General features: G+C 47.6%; 1 protein-coding gene across 2 annotated transcripts in view; it reads left to right on the top strand.

Moving 5' to 3' along the window:
* Positions 1-17515, top strand: part of ADAMTS7 (ADAM metallopeptidase with thrombospondin type 1 motif 7) — a 77594-nt gene extending 60079 nt beyond the window's left edge. The window contains exons 21-24 of one of the 2 annotated variants that reach the window (XM_085301520.1): positions 415-588; positions 1896-2042; positions 2730-2889; positions 16766-17515. In XM_085301520.1, the coding sequence (XP_085157646.1) occupies positions 415-588; positions 1896-2042; positions 2730-2889; positions 16766-17040 (756 nt within the window). In that variant the 3' untranslated portion in view covers positions 17041-17515. Of the gene's footprint in view, positions 1-414; positions 589-1895; positions 2043-2729; positions 2890-13940; positions 15754-16765 lie in introns of those variants that run through there. The other variant, XM_085301522.1, reaches the window with a different exon arrangement.
* The last annotated feature ends 6 nt before the right edge of the window (positions 17516-17521 follow it).

A 17521-nucleotide genomic window follows, 5' to 3' on the forward strand; every position in this document is an offset into this window, starting at 1 on the left:
TGGGAAGTCATCCTAAAGACTTTGTTGCCATTGCATCTGGAAGCTGAATGCTTTCAGAGGGAAGGTAGTGACTGATTCACAGAATCAGTAARGTTGGAAGGGACCTCTGGAGATCATCTAGTCCAACCCTCAAACAAGTGGCCCATATGGGGATCAAATCCTTGACCTTGGCATTATTAGCACCACGCTCTGACCAACTGAGCTAAACCTTGATTCTGAGCACTAAGGAATATATTCTAGATTGGACTAGATAAAGTGGTGAAAACAAGTTGTTCATTAATTCAATACAACTCAAGACAGAGATTGTCAGTATGTTTCTTTAAATTCTGGGTCAATTCCCTTTGCCAGAGAGATTTCCCTAGACACAATATTTACAGCTGCTCTTCTCACATGATTTTTCTCTTGTTCACCCAGTGCTCCAAGAACTGCGGAGGGGGGCTGAAGGTGCGGGACGTGCATTGCATCGACACCAGAGATCAGCGGCTTCTGCGGCCCTTTCACTGTCAGGCTGTCCTCTACAAACCACCAGCACAGACTCCCTGCCAAAGCAAGCCTTGCCTGGACTGGTACAYGTCCTCCTGGAGAGAGGTGAGGGAACACTGCTGGGGGCTGAGCAAGGTATACAAGCTTCATGTAGATAGCATTAGACTTCAGAGCATCTGAGCAGGGCTTTGTTTCTGGCTCAGCCGTAATAAATGAGGAAACAAACTGGCCTGACTATTTTCAAAAAATTTGATAGCTCTTTGCAAATAAGCACAAGAGCAGGGATTTGTTCATTGTCTTTTACCAAAAAGTGACCTACAAGTTCATGATGAGGACCAGTTTCATCCAGAATCTGGAGCTGGAAGTCCCAGTGGGACTAGTCCTGTCTTCTGCATGGCCCCTCACTTGCAACTCAAGCATCAGGAGCTGCAATAAACCAGAAACAAAGCACAGATCTCATCAGGTTGTAAGCACAGCTTCTGTCAGGCCTGCCTGGGTTTACGAGCAGAGAGCTGGGTGTGCATGCTCCATCTGGGTACTCTGGAGTGGACTTTTGGCACATGTGAAACCATGGGATCACTCAGCCTCTGAAAATGGTAACAGATTTAACTAGCATTTGTATCTACGCAGAACTGCCTCTTCCCCTGACCCTGAGCATTTGTCACAGATAGCTCTACTTTTATAACTCACTGCAGCATCTGATTAGCTGGRCATAGTCTATTCAGTGGTCATTATTGTGTTCAGCTTTTAAAATGACTTGTCAGCAGAATAAAGCATCAGAGGGCCTTGAAATATGTGATTCACCCTGTGCTACCACASTCAGATACCTTCTGAATGTGAGTCATTTTTCACCAGACACCCTATTTGAGTCAGTCAACAATTTCCGTGTTTGTGAGGTGGTATTTCACATCAGTAATTATTTTTCATATCTTTCCTTGGACATGCATTTGGCTGGCACTTTATATTTGTTTATCCTCATAGCAAAGTGCGTGATAGCTGCTGCTTGGAAAGCACAGTCAGAAGWAGTGAACCGTCTGCTGGTTACCCTTCACTTGAGCCTTTGTGATTTTCCTGAATAGGGAGTATTGCCTTCAGTTCAGCAGTAGGCTGATTCCAGCTATTGAAATGTTTGGCATATACAAGCAGATACTTCCAGCAGATCTGCTATATTCTCCTGAATCTAGCTAAATTTCAGATCATTTTAGAGTGCCCATTGCCAAGAATGAAACCACCTACTAATGGGAGCTAATGCTACAAAGTGGACATTCAACCCTCAAAACAGGTTTTGTATTTGCTTATTTATTTGTTGGGCCATTTTACAGTGTATTTCCTTAAACCATTAAGTGAAGTGTATCTTCCTGTCTGTTGTTTGCTTGGCTTTCCGTTTGGACAAATTGTTTTTCTCTCCCCAGTGCTCTGAGTCATGTGGTGGAGGAGAGCAGGAGCGCTTGGTGACGTGCCCGGAGCTGGGACGGTGCGATGAAATGTTACGGCCAAACAACACGAGGCCTTGCAACACTCATCCATGCACCAAATGGGTGGTTGGATCTTGGGGACAGGTGAGCAAACACTGAGAGGAAATAAACATTTCCTCTTGTGGAATCTCTAATGGAATTAATCATCGTTACTATTGTGGTAAAGCTGCTTTTCCAGGGACTTGGTTGCAGTCTCAGCTAAGCAGATGTTGCCTGCCACCCTGCCAGTAATGTGTCCCTAAATCCGCATGCCGGACTGGGACCTGAGATAAGTCCACTGTGGTACAGTTAACAGAAGACATTACTCTCCTTTCCCACCTTCTCACAGTTTATAAAACTGGTATACGAAAATGCTCCCATCACTATACTTACTGTGAGCRCTGGCATAGTTAAGCTGTGTCAGTGTGCACTGCTACCCAAGGCTAGGGATGCAGTTAGCATTGCTCATTAGCAAAGTGCCGTGCTGCCAAACTGGCTCAGTTGGGTCAGGGGGACTCTTTGTGACCTGGCTACGCGCCAGTTTTGCCCACAGGGCTCAGCTGAGACAAAGCCCTTTGTGGGGACAACTCACTTCAGCTAAATCCAAAGAGCAGGGGAAAAGCCATCAAGTTTTTCTCATGCTGAGCTCTGCCAGGCGGGGCYGGGGCACTGGGTCTGGCGGTGGCTTTACTGATGCAGCACGCTGCTAGGTGTCACCTCACGGGGCGCAGGCYAGGGGATAGGATGGTGCAGGAGCTGACGACACAGGTGCCTCATGCTTGCTCTCCACAGTGCACGGCGACCTGCGGTGGAGGCATCCAGCAGCGTCAGGTAAAGTGTATCAACACCAAGACGGGGGCAGCAGAGGAGGACAGCAGTCTCTGTGACCATGAGCCGTGGCCTGAGAACACCCAAAAGTGCAACCCGCAGGACTGTGAAAACACCGAGTTGAGTAAGTGAGCCATACTGAGCATGGGGCCTTGCAGCTTCTCAGAGAGGTAGAAGCTAAATGTTTTCTCTTTAATATGGTTATACTGCCCCCCTCCAAAGGCCTGCATGAGCTTTTTGGTGTGTTTTGAGGATATGGCTGAGTGTGGTTGTCMTTGTGGATATTGTTGCAAATATCACACAAGCTTTTAGTTGAGAAATACTACCTTCAGAGTGATGGGAAGYTGGGTCCACACTGAGTATCTCCATTAAATTCCTTCTGTATATTAGTGCAATTTTGTTTATAGGCCTAAAAACCTCTGCACTTAAACCTCGTTAGAACCACATACAAGTTTGATGTTGTTTCAAAATGCCATAAAAAAAACGCTGCTCTTTTTATTATCAGTATTTACTCTTGCTAATMATCTAACACCATACATTAAATCTGTGCCAGGAGATTAATATAAAACTGCACTTATATTCTTGTATCACTGGGCTGCTACAAGGTGAAACTTCCCATAAGCTGTAATGAAATCTGAGTCAAATCCTCTGTTTATTTGACTTCTCTGGATCTAGTAGCATGTGCTAATTTATGTTAATTATCTATCACTTTCCAGGCAGTGCATACAATGCCAGGGCTCCTCTGCCACTTCAAGTAGTCATCTGAAAGATAGTTCAGCATGGTTTAGAGGAGGTGGATTTAGACTTTGGAAGCTAACTGCCTACGTGCTTTGCCTAAATGTGTATCTGGATCATGTCACAGTGCTCTGAGTGTAGAGGATTGAAGCTGGGTTTGACATTTTACTTTATGTAAGATTGGTTGAAGTGGTTATTGGGAAACACGGTATTTATAGAAATAGTGTGTTCCTGAATGTGATGACTGCTGATRCCATGTGAGGGTCCCCATGTTCACTGCAAGGGTGGAAGGCTGCATGCAGACATGAGCTCCCCATATRAATTGCCCAGCAGCCCTTCACAGGGTGGCTGCCCTTGTCCCAGGTTTATGCAGGAAGGATGTACAGTCCTCCAGCACCACCTTCTACAGGAGCTGGAGACACCTCTACAGGGCTGATGTAATCACAGCCTCATTACATCAGGCTGATGTAATGACAGCCAGTTAGAAGCTTGCTGAGTCCACAGTTTTGCCCCTAGATATAGGGGCACACAGCAATATAAAGAGATGTAGCACACTATTATTTGGCATATTGTGGGCTAATGACTTTTAAATGGCGCTGTGTTAGCTGGCATTTGGTAGGTGTGATTTGCACTGCATGTGTGCTCTGTTTGGTCTCTTCTGAGCCATGCTGTGACTTGAATTCAAGGRCATATAAGATCTCTATCCCTTTTTGGGTCTAGTAACTGCAAGTGTTTTCCGTAGCTAAGTTTAGATTCATTCTTTATTTTTCTTCTCCCCAAATTTCAACTTGTGAATCCTTCAGGATAATGTGGAGGAGGGCTAACTGGCAGTGCTGATGGACAAGCAAAATTCAATTACTTTTTCCACAGGCAGGACATGTGCCATGCTCTCCCAGCTGGCTGGCAGAGCAGTGCCACTCAGTTCCCGGGTCGGGCTGTTGGGCTTCGCCCAGGAGAGAACGCCCGTGCGGCGGCAAGTGCTGAGGGAGAGGTGGGGAACAGCAGTGAGCAGTGCCAGGTGCTGGGGAGAGCTGTGCACAGGGGCTGCACCCAGCCAGGCGGGCAGGAGGGCTGCCGGCCCTTTTCACCCATTCCCGCAGCTGCTCTGAGCCCAACCCTCWGGCTGGGCACGTTCAGAGTTCCTGCTTTCCTAAGCTTCACCACTCAGGACAGGGAGTARTCAGAGTTTATCAAGAGCTATTCCATCCAGACAGCCTTGATTGCTCTTCTGTTTGAAGTACTAAATAAGTAAATAGAGGGAAGGCAGTAGATTGAGATATGGTGTACACSAAGCCAAGGAGAGAAATTGATGTGATCTCTCCCCATATCTGCAACATTAAATCAGTTTGGCACAAGGAGGAGCATAATCACGTGTATTTTGAACTTGCTGCTGGGCCAGAAACCAGGCTGATTATGGAYAGCACAGTGTCAAGCTCCAGAGTTGGCATGTGCTAATGACATTCAGGGATGCTGCTATGCAGAGAACTGATGGCAACTACAGCAAGGGTAGTGTTGAGAGAGGTTGAAAAAGAGAAAGGAAAAACAGAATGAGAGTCACTCTGCTAAAAAAATCACATTATCTGTGGAAAGATAAGCTGCATGCAGTCAGTGGGAAGCAGAAAACATGAAAGCTGTAACACTGAAAGAGCCCTGTGTGTAAAAGTGGGAGGCTCATTAGCAGTTGGGACACAGTGCAGGATGTCAAGAAAAAGAAAGACAGGTCTGTATTCATGCTGCAGTAGGATGAGCTGGGAGGCAACACTCAGAAGAGCTCACTTTGTTCTAGGAGCCAAGATGTAGCAAGATTGGAGGCAGTTCAGAAGAAGCATTCGACATGATTGCAAGCTGGAGGGAGTGTTTTCTACACAAACAGTAAAAGGCTAATTTAGCTAATCAATATTTAAGTCAGAACATTAAAACCATCTATAAACGTCAGAGCATTCAGACATCAGGGGGCTYGGTGTGCTTTTACCAGCAGAACTATGAACTGGCAATCATTGTCAGAGCCAGCAGCTCCACACCAGCACAGGAACTGGTGGAGCACACACCTGAATGGCCAACTGGAAGTATGTGCATGGGGCATGTGAGGTGACATAACAGTAATGTGTAATTCAGAGAATAGAAGCCAGAATTAAATGTCAGATTAAGCCCTGTAACCATCRGAAAGCTGTTTAGTGATAAAGTCCCATAACATAAGACTTTTAAAACAAGCATAGACTAACCACTGGAAAATCACATAAAAGCCCAGATCCTTGAGGGTCTTTGGGTATGCTTGCGTAGATGCTTGTGACTTAGTCCCATCTTCAGTCTGAGCAATGCAGACTCTCTGCTAGCTTAGCTACCTCTCTGGCTGCAGACACAATGCTCTCCCATATCACAGGCACTTGGTTTATTTCTTTCTCCTTTCACCTTCCCTCAGAGAAATATGTGCTGTGGTATCAGGCAGTTTCCTATTAGCCAGAAATCTCTGTGGGCTGCAAGGGTTAACAGCACTTAAAACGAAAAGCAATATAATGAGTGGATTAGATGTCACTGATAATAGCATGTTAATCATTAATGAACCTTATCTTTTTAATGTGTCTGGAAAAAAGCTTTTTGTCTGCCCAGAAAGAAACATTAAACCCTCAGGAGTTTTATTTAACAAAAAGCGGCCTGAGAGCTAGCGCAGCACGTGTGGGCAGACCGCGTGCTACCTGTGCCCTAGGACAAGGAGCTTGGCGGTGGCYGTGTGGACAGACAGACGGACAGACTGTGCAGACTGCCCTGCTGCTTCCAGGCCGGATCTCCCTCTGGATGTGGGATGTGAGCGTCTTCCTGTAGTTACTTACTCTCATCGTTTCAAATAGCTTCTGTACTGACCATATTATTCAGCGAGGGAAAAAAAAATCCATAAAGGAGGCAATCAGAAAAGTAATTCAGGCATTTTTACATCTCAGTAACTGCCTCAAGCTAATTTTGGGACTTTCACAAGACTGAAAGTAAATCAGAGCAACTTCATTCATTTGCCCTGATCACCTTTATTTATGAAAGGAAACCCATTTTTACAGTGGTTGAAACTCATGCCTTCCCTGCTGTTGTGGTCTCGATGAGGGAGGTTCCCCTGGAGAAACATGGTGCCTGCAGGACTGTTTTTTTCCTTTTCATGGCTCCTGCTACCTACAAGGACTGTGCTGGTGAATCTTCAGTGCAGTGGGAGGCAGCTGGGCCTGGTCAGCGCAGCACTGGGAGGATCCCCAGACAAAACTGAGTACCATTCATGATGTGGCTGGAGAGCAGTTTTCCTCTTAAAACCTCTTCTGGAGAAGACTGAAGCACTTCCTTCCAATTTCTGTAATTCAGCCCCAGCGCTGTGTGATGARTGGAGAAGATGCTTATCTCTATGCAGGGCATAGGGCTTTACAGTAGAGGTTGCCACCACTGGCCATTGCAATTCTTTTAATCATTAAATTGCTCCTTTTCAGCCCACAGAGAAGAATTTCCTTCTGCTTTCTAAAAGCCCCCTAAGCTTCAGCTGAAGTCAGCTGTTGCGAGCTGGCATCTGTGTTCCCCAGAGCAGTCTTGCAGGGATGCCAGCAGCTTTGGGACYGCCGTGCTCCCGTCTCCTCTTTGGCAGCTGCCTGACCTAGCTACATTTACAATTCTGTTGGGCAGTTCAATATTTAAGAAATAACTAGTCAGGCTTGCTCCAGGATCAATGTATGGTTCCTGCTATTTTTATCAAGAGAAAATTTCCTTGCCTCAGTGATGAGAGCCATGTGAACACTCTGCATAGTCAAGGTTGTACCAGAATAACAATTTAGATATGTAGGAAGTGCACARGTATCTATTAAAAGTGTTAAAGTTCTAGATTAGAAATGCTGTAAATGCTCTAGCTATACCTCAGGGCAGGAAATGCCTATTGGAAATCCAAACATTTCAAACTGCCAAACTATGAAGAGGAACAAAACTTCCACATGGCAGGAAATCACAGATGTGTAAATCCACAAGCAAAGGCTCTCAGAAAAGGCATGAAYGTAAACTATAGCCCTTTCCTGTGTTTTAAAGGAACTTTACTGCACAAGATTAATGAAGACTGCATTGATTCAGATGTTTATGTTAGAAGTACAAGGAGACTCTATCTGTAAAATGAAGTGCAATGATACCAGCAAAATCATATATTTCTCTWTGTGAGCAATTATGATCATGTGGGACTTAAAAATGCAAATATGCCCAGTAGAGTTTAATGTTAAAAACACGATGAAATTAATTTTTAAAAGAGGCAGAATAGATCAAACATAAACAAACATCTCACTGATAATCAGCTCTCTTCAATTAAAGAAGGTCAGAATTAATTAAAAGCAGAATCCTGCTATGTCATTAGGTTATAAATTAATTGATGATTACACAGATGTTATTTTTAAATGTGCCTATAATTTAACAGCTGCATCCAGCTGTGAGCAAAAAAAGATAAGGATGTCTGTGTCCTCAGATGGCTCCAGCACTGGAGCTTTTGAGCCCGGCTGGCACGTGGATGAGTCCTTGCAATGTCCCAGCAAGCCTGAGGACATGTATTTTGTTCTGACAAAGATGAGGAACACAAACAAATGTGATCCTGGGCAGGAGGCTCTGCCTGAGAGCTGGGAGCTGGACGCAGACTCTGCAGCCCCAGCTGGTGCCCGCGCAGGAGCAGCCGGCTGCTGCCCTTCGCCTTCGGACTGGCATGGGGTCCCTTGCAGGGTGCCCTGGCGCGGTGAAGCGGCATCTAGAGATGCTCCTTAGCCTTTCAGAAACCACTTAAACTCCATGTTTCTTTTGCACAAACAATCATCCACTCATATCTGCCTTTGCACTGGGCTGGGAGAGATGCTTAGCATGCCCTCCTGGGGGGCAGGAGCTGCTCTAAGCACACCTGGGACGAAACCAGCGTGAGAAAGGAGCTGCCTTTGCCCTCGCCCAAGGGAAGGAAATTCTTGGAGGGAGCAGAAGAAAAACACCTACAGAACAGCTATCTGTGAGTGAATGGAAAACATACACTTTTCAAATGATGGAATTCAGCTTCCAGCCCCAAAATTCATCTGACCTCACCCAGACATCACATACCAGGAGCTGTGCAGAGGTGCAGCATCCCCGATCGCTTAGCTGAGCGTCGCTTTTAAATGTGCGAATGACAGCAAGGAAAGCCCTGCTGTTCCTAGCTCGCTTCCAGGGCGGCAAGAAAGACGACTCTCCTTTTGACAACAGCTCCTAGACGATAAGAGCAGGAACAGATTTGCAGGAATACGGACAAGGCTGCCAGAGAGATAAGGACAGCGTTTGTCCCAGGAAAGCTTGTTGCTGTCTGACTTCCATCCATGCCTATGCTCTGAGCCCAAGCAGTGCTGCTACACAATTATCATTCCTTGTAGCTCATATTCAGGAAACTAAGGAAAAAAACACAGTATGTTTATTWCTGTGCTATAATATTACACTTGATTTTATATTCATCTTGGAAATGAGCTGGGAAGCAGGTCCCATGTGAGCACTCAGAACAACAGAAACCTTTTTATCTAGCAGGTTCAGTGCTTTTAAAACACAAAAGCAGTAGTTACTTTATATTAGAGGAGAATGCTAATGGGTAAGCAGAGAAACAGCCCTATTGGCACTGTGAATGCCAGAGATGTGTAGTCATTTTGTGTGCATGATTTCTTTTGTTCAGACGTCAAAGACAAAATAACTCCTTCATGTGTCCATGACTGCAGCCAAGGGACATGGCCAGCTGACAGAGGAGAGAGGAGCTGGAATCATCTTTAGGAGGAGCAGGGCAGCCTGCATGGCACGGACCCCTGGCTTGCTAACCTTGTTTAAATAATGGAGGGAATAGAGGAAGAATAGAGAGGAGGGAATAGAGGAGCWGTTACACATGCTCCAGCAAGAGTAACCAGTAAAGGTGTGTTTACAGCTCTAACCTGGCTTGACCCACGTTGTTTTTTGCCCTCTTGGAGCATCCCAGCCAGCAGCATGCATACCTCAGCTCCAGCTTCGTGGGTCCACAGAGAAAACCGACCTCATTTYATGTGTCAGTGGGTGCAGCACCGCAGTGCGGAGCCCAAGGAGCACACTTGGTGCACACAGCACGCTTCACCCAGCCTGCATCTGCTCTGTGTCCAAGATGCCCAAGAGCTGCTGCTGAAGTGGCCAGTGCTCCCAGGGCTGGCTGTGCAGTGCACACTGATCATCAGGCAGTGGTGAGGCGGAGTGGGGAGGGCTGGAAATCGCTCATGGCCATGGGGACTTGGGGAAAGAAACACATTGCTCTGAAATGTCTGAGTGTTTTTCCTCTCACTGGGAGCTGTTTTCTCTCTGTGCAGAGCCCCAGGACAGCAGAGGACATCACTAAGAAAGGCAGCATAGTAATCAAGTCCTTCTCAATGGGTTAGGCCCATCTTTTTCCTGGGTTTATTTTTCCATCTTGCCTTTATCTCTGTAACAGCTAAACCTGGAGAGATCAGATCTTTTCTTTAAATGCATATTTCAAAGGTGTAGCTTTTTACAAAAGCAGCTCAGCAGCAGGCCCTTGTCTTGAGGGACTGCTTAGTATAAATATTTCTGTGTTGCAGTGAGGAGGTTGCTAATTAGGATCTACTGCAAAATGCCTCTGCAAAGAGTGTCAGGAGGGAAGATCAACTGATACCGAAGAGTTTAGACCTGCAGCTGGGATGTCTCAGCATTGTTATCCTGTTCAGCAGTATAAACATACTGGGTAATTTGGAGAGTAGGTGTAGAGAAGGCCATTAACATGCCCTGTCAATCAATACCTCACTTTACTAAAACTCCCTGCTAATGGGTGCCTTTTGCAGCTAGGTCTGTTCCCTTTCTCCCCTGTCCCCATCAGCATTACTTGCTAAAGGAGATTTAACAGTTACACTGCAGTCCCATGTCTACACCTCTCACTGGTGGAGACAGTGACAGATCTTCCTAAAAAGGTTTTTCTGGGACGTGAGTGGTGCCAGGATTAGGAGGGGGGTGAGGAGCCGCCAGTGCTCTTCCTACTGTCTGAACAAAGGCAGCCCAAGAGATGTGGGACGAGGACTCCCACCCGCATGAGCCTTGTCCTTGTTTTTGTCTGAAAAGGGCCTTGCTCAGCATGGTCAATCTCACAAAACTCGTTATTGYCCTCATGCTGGTTTCTCCAGATTTGATACCCTGAAGGTGTGAAACTTGCCCAAATTAAAACCAAGCAGGCACATTCCAGCTGGGAGAACAGGCTAAAAGAGCACCGATTCTATAGCCTGGCAAGGACGTGTTAGAGGAGGATTTGTGGAATTGTTCCCCCTAAATATCTCAGGCATTAAATACTGGAGAAGGAAAGAGATTAAGGTAAAGAATACTGTTGTCACAAGAACAAATACGTATAAACCGGCAATAGACACAGTTACTCTGGAAATTAGACAAAGGTTTCAAACCAACGGGAAGGAAGGAAATTCAGAGTTGTGTCCCAACGGGAGCAGTTGGCGCAAGGAGCTCTGGATTTAGGATGGAGTCCGGTCAGTCTGCGACCAGAGCGATGCAACACGGTGTGTGCGGTCTGGTGGGAGAAGTCTTCCCAGGCGATTCTCCTGCACGAAAGATGCAGTTGGGTGAATCACAGACGCATGGACACACCATGTCCTGTGCTTCTTCAGCTGTTTCCTGTGTTTCAGGCTAATTATAGTGTTCAGCTGCATTTCTAGTTGCCTCCGAATTAATTAGCAATTAAACATTATATTCCTTCTTGCTTTGAGTAGGGAAATGAAATTATTTGTAGTTCTGTATATGGCTAAATTTGTCCACAAGGGAKATATACTAGAAATAATTGCAACAAATTCTAATTTTCTCTATCATTTGAGCGTGTAAGTCTGTATCCTACTTGCAAGACAGGGAAGTAATGCTGAATGAGTCATTAACCTCCCTTTATTTACTGCTATTCAACAACAGCAGTCAATGGAGAATAGGTACTTGGAACAGGATTCCCTATTTTTATTAAATTTAGAAGCAATGAACGTCACACATTTTAGATTTATCTGTGAATGTGCTTTCCGTAAAATAGCTAGTCATAGTCTGTTCAGACACCCACTATATTGGCAGTTTCTGTKGAACAAGTTGATGCAAATATATAAACAAAGCAGTAAATTTACTGTAGGTGTCTTGCTTAACGCTTCCGATAACGGTTCATTCTCAGTCCCACAACTTTGTGCAGCAAACTAGTTCCAGTTAAGCACTTGGCCACTGAGTGGTAATGTAAGAAAAAAAATGTAATACTCATCACGCACGTGGAACAGCAAAGGCATGTTTCCTTTCCCAAGTGAGAACAGTAGATTTTTGCTTATTATAATGCCTGCATACTTCTTACGTAAACGACCTTGGTTTTGATAAGCTGCTGTGAAGATGTTTCACTTCCCCTCCTCCTTGGCCAGCTCTAAATACATTTAACCTTTAGAAAGCGTAAACCACAATGGACCTAAGTGTCCAGTGCAACCAATTAGGAGGCTGAAAGCATCTGTTTATCTTGTGCTTTCCTCACTGGGCATGAATGTCCAGGGAGCTTCGGGAGGACCCGCCGGACTGGGGCTGGTCGCAGCCATGGGGCTCCTTTGCTGGCTGCCTATAAGGGAGCCTCTTTCCAAAGCTTTTGATAAGAGCCTTTCAGGGAGGAAGCGAAGCCTAATCTGAACAACAAAAGATTAACCCTTACTTAACTGTTTTGAAAACATCCTACAATACATCAAAGGCATATTTTCCTTGCTCCCCTTTTGGAGTGAGGTATAGGGCATGAGGCAAGAGCTGGAAGTAGGACAGGAGCTGCCATAGTTCCTGGCTGCCTGTTTGTCCAGACTGTGTCGTTTGGGGGTTTTCGGATGGGTAGATACTGATTTTCAGAGCTGCTTGGTGCTGTTTATTGGAGAGATCCCTCTCCAGACCCGCACACGGCACAGCGCAGACCTGCCAGGGACACGGGGCTGGAGCAGGAGAGAGCGAGCAGTTGCACTGCAGAGGTGTGCTTACTGCTTGGGCTAGACACCTCGGGATGAGCCTGCAATGCAGCGTGGCCCAGGTTCAGGTTAAGAACAGAAAACAGCATTAAGTATTGCAGCAGCAAAGCAGCACTTACCAAATCTGTGTTCAGATTTGTGCATAGAGAAGTACAGAAAAGAACAGCCAGGATGCTCGCCAGTAACTTGATGACCRAAGAAATTCCTTTAATGGAGAGGATATTGTGCTTGGCCTTGAAGTGCTAAGATCAGGAAAGCAAGGCCAGAAATAAAGGAGTGCTTTACCCATGGCATGAGGAATAAGTGAACTCAGTCATGCATTAAGACTTGCTCCCTGCCCCACTTCAAGCAGTCACACTCCTTGTCCTCTTCCCATAGATTCAGTTTCCCTTGATCTTGAAATAGAGCAGTGCTGCCAAACACCATTATCCTTTTTAATCTTTGTGTAAAAAAATAGAAGCAAAAGAATCAAAGAATTTGTAGATGCAAAATGGCTATTTGCTCAAGCCTCATTTGCTGTAAGGAGATTGTTTGCTTTTTGTGGAATTAATGCTGCAGCAGCTTTGAGAAGTGTTGGATACGGCATATTTAAATTGATTTTATATTTTGGAGAGGCAGCCGTGGGATCATGTTCAGCAACTCATTTAAGCAGAGTGGCTTTTTCTCCCTCTCTTTGTTCCTAAGAATGAGGTGAAAGACAACGCATTCATTTCTCATGAGTGCAGGACAAGTCCTGCAGTTCCGGGTCTGCATCAGCTCTTAGGAAATGAGAACTTCTGTCTGTCTTTGGATCCACAGACTCTGCGAAAAGGATGATCCCTCTGAACTTCTTAAAAGCTACTGGCCTAGTCTGCGTGCACAGTCTCTGTCTCTGCAGAGGGAATTTTTCTGCAGGGTGAAAAGATAGAGCTGCCTTAAAGAGGAACAGCACCCTTAACAGATTAGTTAAGATTATTAAGCAGCCTGCCAAGGCAGCGGTCGCATGAAGCGGCGGTTGAGCACAGCCTGAGAGCAGCCAGACCCATGCGTTGCGGCTGCATCAGGAGTGGGGAGCCGCGTCCCTGGCGCTGGCAGCCCGAACGGCTGCCCTGGTTTTCGGAAGCGGGAGCTGAGCCCTCCTTTGCAGCAAAACGCATTTGATCCATCCAGTTACTTCCGCCTCCCTCACGCACAGACTGCTTCCCAGTCTGAAAATCTTTGATTTGCTTCTCCCAAACCGAGTTCTCTTTTCTCAGGGCAGCCGTCCCGCAGCTCCCAGGCCCTGCACAGCGTGGTGACGCCCGCGGTGACAGAGGGAGGCGGCTTTATCAGGGGTTAATTACTCCAGCAGAAATTCGCTTTCTCATGGCACAAGGGGAAAGCAAAGACTGGACGTATCATGTAAACACCAGTGAGTCTCACGGTATGTGAGATGCATAAATAAATTCCTTGTTTTCCTAATGCCTTCTGACAGCTGGCTGGAATCGGCGGTGCTGCAGAGCCGCAGGGCCGTCAGGGAGGGCTCTGAGTGCCGAAGCTGTGCTGGGACAGCGTTATCTATGAGGAAATGAGCTATAGAGGTGAGACAAGCACTGTATTTAAGCGTACAGCATATGCATGCTGAGCAGTTACTCCATCTCTAATGCTAGCTACCATAAAGTTGCTAACTGTGATAGCTTCCCCAGCATTCGTTCCCAAAGGAGGGTACGTCAGGCCAGGGAAGAAGCAGTAGCCAGGGATAATACATGTTAAATTTGGAACGGGCACTGAGAGCATCGCAAAGGCCAGAGGTCAGGAGCTTAATTCCCTCATTTTGCTAGCTCAGCTCTAAACTCAACCTTTCCTTGTTTTTACAAAACCTGTACCAGGAAGTTTATTTTTCCCTAGCATAAAAGTAAATGCTTAGGTCTGTATGGCAGAAGCTTAAATGAAATTTAAAGCGACTTCCTCACCAACTTAAAAAAACAACCCGGAAAGTTTGGGTTTTCAATTTCTGATGTGCTGACTTAGCCTGGGTTCTAACAGCCCTGCTTTAGGCTATTTTATTAGACTAAAATTTGGCATAAACTTGAAGATTGGAGTGTATGCTCAAAGTGTTAGGATTATGAAGAAAATTTTTAATAGACAAAGTAACAATAAAAGGATTAAATGAAAATTCGATTAATTCCTTATGGACCCTCCCTGAAGAACTGCAAAAATTAAGTACATGATACAGCTTCCCTAGCCTAAGAACAAATTCCAAGGAAGAACCAGAAGCTCAGCCAAGATTTCCAGCCCAACACACACACRCACGCATACACCAATGTCAAGACACTAAATTAAACCTAAGTATGGTCTGATCTGGAAAAGTGATTAGCAGTCAACAACTCCCATTGACTTCATTTTATAAAAATGCTTTTTAAAACCATAGTCCTGCCCCAGGGTCTGTCTGAGGCCAGTAAGCTGGTTAGCGCAGTCACTGTAGCGAAGGGGGTGCCGAACCTGCACCCGCTGCTACGCCCAGCTGAGGTTTGGTTGTGCGGTAGGATCCCACCTTCGCACATAACAGTACGGACAGAAACAACGCCTAGAAGCAGGCAGATGGTCTGAGGTGTGTATACAGCTTGCAGTAATGCAGTTACTGGGTTTCTGTATCAGCCTCCAGAGTGCTGGAAAGGAATCAGAGAAGRGCTGAAACATGTTTGAGTCCTGGACAGTTACCTTCCAGGGACTTGAGAAGCATAACCTTCTCAGCTCATTCAAGAGAAGCTAGGAGGTAATTTGGTTTTGAGCCATAAATAACTTTCTAGGAAGACGGTTCTGATAAGCAGGAGGCTCATGAGCAGAAACCAGCACAGCAGGGTGCACTGGCTGCCTACTAAAACCATAAAAGCAGGCAGCAGCAGCCCCCGGACCAGAGCGCTAAACCTCAAAGTGCTGCTTAGGTTCCTCGCAATACATAGCATATTTTCAACAGAGTTTTCCTAAATTCCTTGGCTTTTTACCTGTGTTACATTTATTCTGTCCACTGCAACGYATTAACTAACCCCAGGGGCCTGCCAGGAGCCCTTGCTGTCTTCTCCCTTTCAAAACCAGCAATCCAAAACRCCGTGAGTGTACAAATCCCGCAGGAAGCACGTGTCTGGCAGTGTGAGTTAACAGGGGTCATATGCTGTTGAAGAGTAAATGATTACCAAATCCTGCAAAGGTGAAATGGTTTTACATGGTTAAATGAGTGAGATAAGTGCATTAAACAGAGGCTGTAAACCTGTGCATTTTAACGTGCAGTTCAAATACCGGCTGGTGCGCRCTCTCCTGCCATCGGAAACCTTTGTGTGTGGCGCGGAAGTTGCTCCAGGCTGGTGTGTGATGGGGTTTTTATTTCTCATCAGGCTCTGAAGGTACTTTAGGATTACGACTCGCTAGAGTTGTGCCCTGCAGCACGTGCACTGAGCCTCAAGGCCTCTATTTGTGTGCTCTGCTGTCGCGGCCTGGTGCCRGCTCCAGAGCAGCTGCCACCGCGGTGAGGGAGAAGCGGCTGAGGAAGCCGCCGCTGCGCGGTGAGCGAGGTCGGGGCTGGCCTGGCTTTGCCGGGACCAGCGCTGCGTGGAGGAGGCAGCGCACGATCCCATTCCCAGGAATCTCATTTTGCAAGACTGAGGGGCCTGTGTGCGCTCGGCGGTACGTGCGTGAGAGCAGGGGTCTGTGCAAGCGCAGAAAACCTGTGCCAGCTGGCAGAATTTGGAGACAAGTGCTGAGGGACGCCGGGGTGCATGAGTTTGGCAGGAGGGGTAATTTGTCGTGCAAGGGAGGGTGTCCGACACCCGCAGCCTTCCAGCGTGACCGTCCCGCTGCGAAGGGGCTCTCGGCATTGAGGYGAAGCCGGGCTGCGACACAGGAAGCTCTCGCACACCCCGGCACCRGCCACGGGAGATACACGGTGATCCTGACGGAGCACTGTGCCAGCAAATTGCTCCCGTTTCCCAAATCCCTGCAGTCTTCTCCGTCCCCCTGCCCTGCCAGAGGGGCTTCCTCTGCCTGCGCTCGGCACGGCAAAGGGTTTATAGCAACTTCTCTGAGACCTGGGTCAAATCCACGGCATTAAATTGCAGCAAGCCCACATGCGGGAGGGGAAACCGGGGCACGGGGTTCCCGCGGTTCCCGCCGGTCCCGGCCTTCGTCCTCGCGTCATCCCGCGCACAGGAGGGAGGAAGCGTCACCGCGTTCGGCATCTGCCGCGTTAACCGCTGACGATCACGTTCGCTCCTGTGGGAATCAGGGCATTGGCCCTTCCCAAAGCAAACCCTTTTGTTCACCAAGCAGAGACAGCACGGAGCGACGGTCCACGAGCTGCTCCCCTTCCCGTCCCCACGGCCGGGATCTGCCACGGCGAAGAGCGTCCCGAGCCAGAAGAAAGCCCGTTTTGTCGTGCCGCCCGTGAGGCCTCGCCGCGCGCTCGCCTGGCCGGCAGAGCAGGGGCCTCCCACGGCCAAGCCGCCGGCTCGTCGGCCCCAAGCGTCGCCCTTGGGAAGGGCCAGTCTGCCCTTTTTAAAAGAAGAATTGTAATTTATTTTAATCATTTTTACAGGAAGTAAAATTAGTAAAATTTAATGGAGTCAGGCGATTGCGTAAGATACTGGAGGCTCCACGAAGGGCACGTTTGTCGTWACGTAGAGTGGAAATGGAGGAAGTGAAACATTCAGTCAAACCCAACCACATGTGCTTCTAACCTCTGCGTGTTTGGTGAGAGGTCTGTCCCGCGGTCGGTAACTGAGCTGCAGCTGGACGCCGGCTCCCAGCCGGGTTTGCCCCGCTCCCCCCGGCTCGCGCGGGCGCTGGGTTTCACCGACRGCTCCGAGCCAGGCCGGCAGCGGCGGGGCCCCGGGCGCCTCGGCCGGTGCTGGTGAACGGGGCTTGGGCACCCGCCGGGGTTTGACCTCGGGCTTGGCGGCAGGAGGATTTAAGGAAGCTGCTGAATTGCTGCGGCCACGGGCGGCCTCACGACGCCGGAGCTGCTCCTGCACGCGGCCGGCGCGTCCCGGGCCACGCGAGCGCCCGCGGTCCCGCCGATCCCCC

Source organism: Rhea americana, unplaced genomic scaffold (assembly GCF_003343005.1).
Source record: "Rhea americana isolate MKP2758 unplaced genomic scaffold, rheAme1 scaffold_178, whole genome shotgun sequence".
In the NCBI taxonomy this organism is placed as follows: domain Eukaryota; kingdom Metazoa; phylum Chordata; class Aves; order Rheiformes; family Rheidae; genus Rhea; species Rhea americana.